The 2,642-nt window shown below is 39.7% G+C and overlaps 1 protein-coding gene across 3 annotated transcripts in view; it reads right to left on the bottom strand.

The window, feature by feature from the left end:
* Positions 1-2,642, bottom strand: part of CEP162 (centrosomal protein 162) — a 79,261-nt gene that overhangs the window by 21,464 nt on the left and 55,155 nt on the right. For all 3 annotated transcript variants that reach the window (XM_019520396.1, XM_019520397.1, XM_019520398.1), the window contains one exon: positions 600-712. In XM_019520396.1, the coding sequence (XP_019375941.1) occupies positions 600-712 (113 nt within the window). The remainder of the gene's footprint in view (positions 1-599; positions 713-2,642) is intronic.

The following is a 2,642-nucleotide window of genomic DNA, read 5'->3' as shown; positions in this document are numbered from 1 at the left end:
GGTGACTTTTATCTTCTGAGACTACTCAAGCATAATAATAACCAATACATTTACAGGTGAAAAAAATTATATTACCAAATGAACACCCTGCCCCTATTATTCTATTGTGTGTATGAGTAAAATAGTCAAATACTATAATAGCCAGGAGAAAGAAAAAAGGCAAAGAATCAAATACAGAGACCCCGTTACTGCCAATCAGCATCAATGGAGTCACATATCTAAAAAAATAATAATTTGACTAGTAGGCATTTGTATACATGCTATGGGGGTGTGGGTACTTTAACTGGAGAAGCTCTGAAAACTGCTTCAATTAAAGTGCCAACAGTGTCTCATGTATCAGGATCCCCACACTTCAAGATGGCAGTGGGGGTGCTTGAACTAAAGCTCAAATGATTTCGAAGCATGGGGGCGCTGATACACAAGACACTGAAGGCACTGCAACTGGAACGGCTCTTAGAGCTGCTTCAATTAAAGTGCCCCCACAGCATGTATAAAAATGCCTACTATTCAGATTATCTATTCTGGGACAGTTCTGTTTATTATTGCTGTTTTCGAAGACTAACTAAAAATATACAAGTCAGAAGTTTATTTAAATTTACCTTAAGGATGCTAATTCAGACATTAAATATTGATTTTCTTTAAACTTCCTTTCCTCATTTTTCTTGTTTTGTAGCTGTAGCTCTTTCACTTGCTTGTATAACCTTTCATTTTCCTAAAACACAAAACAAAACTTTAACGTTAACCTGAATTAATTTCTTGATAAATAGTTTCAGTCAATATTATTATGACTGTAATTTGTATTCCATTTTTATGACTTTCTGAATACCTATATTTTAGAAAGCAAATACTGTATTACCATAATAACAATAAACATATGCAAGCAGACTATATATAATTCCATATAGTACAACTTTAATCCCAGGATACTATAGTTTACAGACCAAAATTTGTCATATGACATTTGATATTTATATTTATTGCCCTGCAGGCACATATAAATATCAAATATGGTCATACACATCTTATAGGAAAGTACTGAATGCTCCAAGATTAAAAAGAAAATCCAATAAAAATGAATTAAAGTTCAAAAGTTCAAATTTCAGTTAACATATCACAAACTCAAGCAGTTTTACAATGTGCCACAGCAACTCACTGAACTTGTTGACATTTCTATAAAAGAACATTTAAATTCAAACATTTAATTTTTGTACATATTTGAAAAATGTATATTCATCAATTTTCTGAAGTATAGGACATGAAGATCATCTTCAGAAACTCAACATTTCACAAAAAGTATCTCTAGCAGTTGTTTGGGAAAAAAAATCTTCAAAACCTGATGTACTATCATCTATATGGTGCTGTCATTTAGTATATGTCTCACTGCAGTTCATGTCGACTACAAGTTGGCTACAACTTGTTACACATATTCCCAAACTCACTTCAAACAAACAGGCTTGGGTACTGGTAACCACAGTGACATAACTCAGTGTGGGTTACTCGCCTAAGCATTTAAGCAGATTCCCAAATATACTTTGCAATCCATGCTTAGTTTCATGCTGCTATGGCTATATTGCTATCAGTTCACATGCTAATGTAAAAGTTACCTCCGGGGTGTCTACACAGTCTGCAGGCAGGGTAGATTAGTACCTTACAGAAGTGAGCTCCAGCTCATGAAAGCATAATTTATATCTATATGATATATATATTAGAGGTGCACTGATACATCAGTCCATATCGTATCAAAACCGAAAAAAGGAAAATTGACATTATTGGCAATAGGCTCTTTTTGGCAAAGTGGCTGACAATGTTGCTGATAAATGATGTATGCATGCATACAGCCACAGGATGTTTATGGCCAGGAGTAAAGACCGGCAGCCTGGAGAGCAGTGTCTGGCTGGTAAGTCTGTTGGAAGGAAGGGGTGTGGGGGAGAGAAGGGATGTGCGAGGTGGAGGGAGCAGATCAAGGCCCCCATGGTGAGGGAGGGAATGGGGCTGGGATAGGGGCTGCCCAGCCAGGGTGGGCTGGGGCACAAGACAGAGCTGCAACTCATGCAGAGGATATGGCTTCCACTGCTGTGTGCACCCCCAGGGGAGGCATGGGGGGAATGTGCCCTCTGGATCTCTGCACAGGCGAAGGCAGGCTGCTGTTGCAGGCTGCACCGGTCTTTTCCCAGCGGCTGCACTTGGGTTGGGTGGTGTGGGGTGGGGAGCAGCGGTGCTGGGAGGGAAGGCTACAGGGCGGGTGGGGCTAGAGCTACCCCAAAATTTGTTATAGCCACTCTGCCCCACCTGGCATGAGTGCAGCTGCTGGGAAGAGCCTGGTGTAGCCTCTAGCTGCAGCTCACCTTTGCCCTGTGTACTGATTTGGGAGGCACATGCCCCCCATGCATCTTAAAGAAGTCCCTTGCCTCCTGGAAATACTCATTTGGGGGTGGGGAGGGAGGGGGAGATTTGCCATCTTAAAAACAGAAAAAAACCCCTAAATCATACAGTACACTAAAAATCAAGCATTTAGTATAACATATTTTATTACAAAAAATATTTTTGTCGTGATTTGTGTTTGCATAGTGTATATAGAAATGATTCTATAACAACTCAAAAATAATGTCTTAGTCTCATATACCGTGTCGGGGGTGTGTGTG

Source organism: Gavialis gangeticus, unplaced genomic scaffold (assembly GCF_001723915.1).
Source record: "Gavialis gangeticus isolate Ggan-Ray unplaced genomic scaffold, GavGan_comp1, whole genome shotgun sequence".
In the NCBI taxonomy this organism is placed as follows: Eukaryota; Metazoa; Chordata; order Crocodylia; family Gavialidae; genus Gavialis; species Gavialis gangeticus.
Note: the sequence above shows the minus strand (reverse complement) of the source record. Positions and strands in the feature narration are given on the sequence as shown.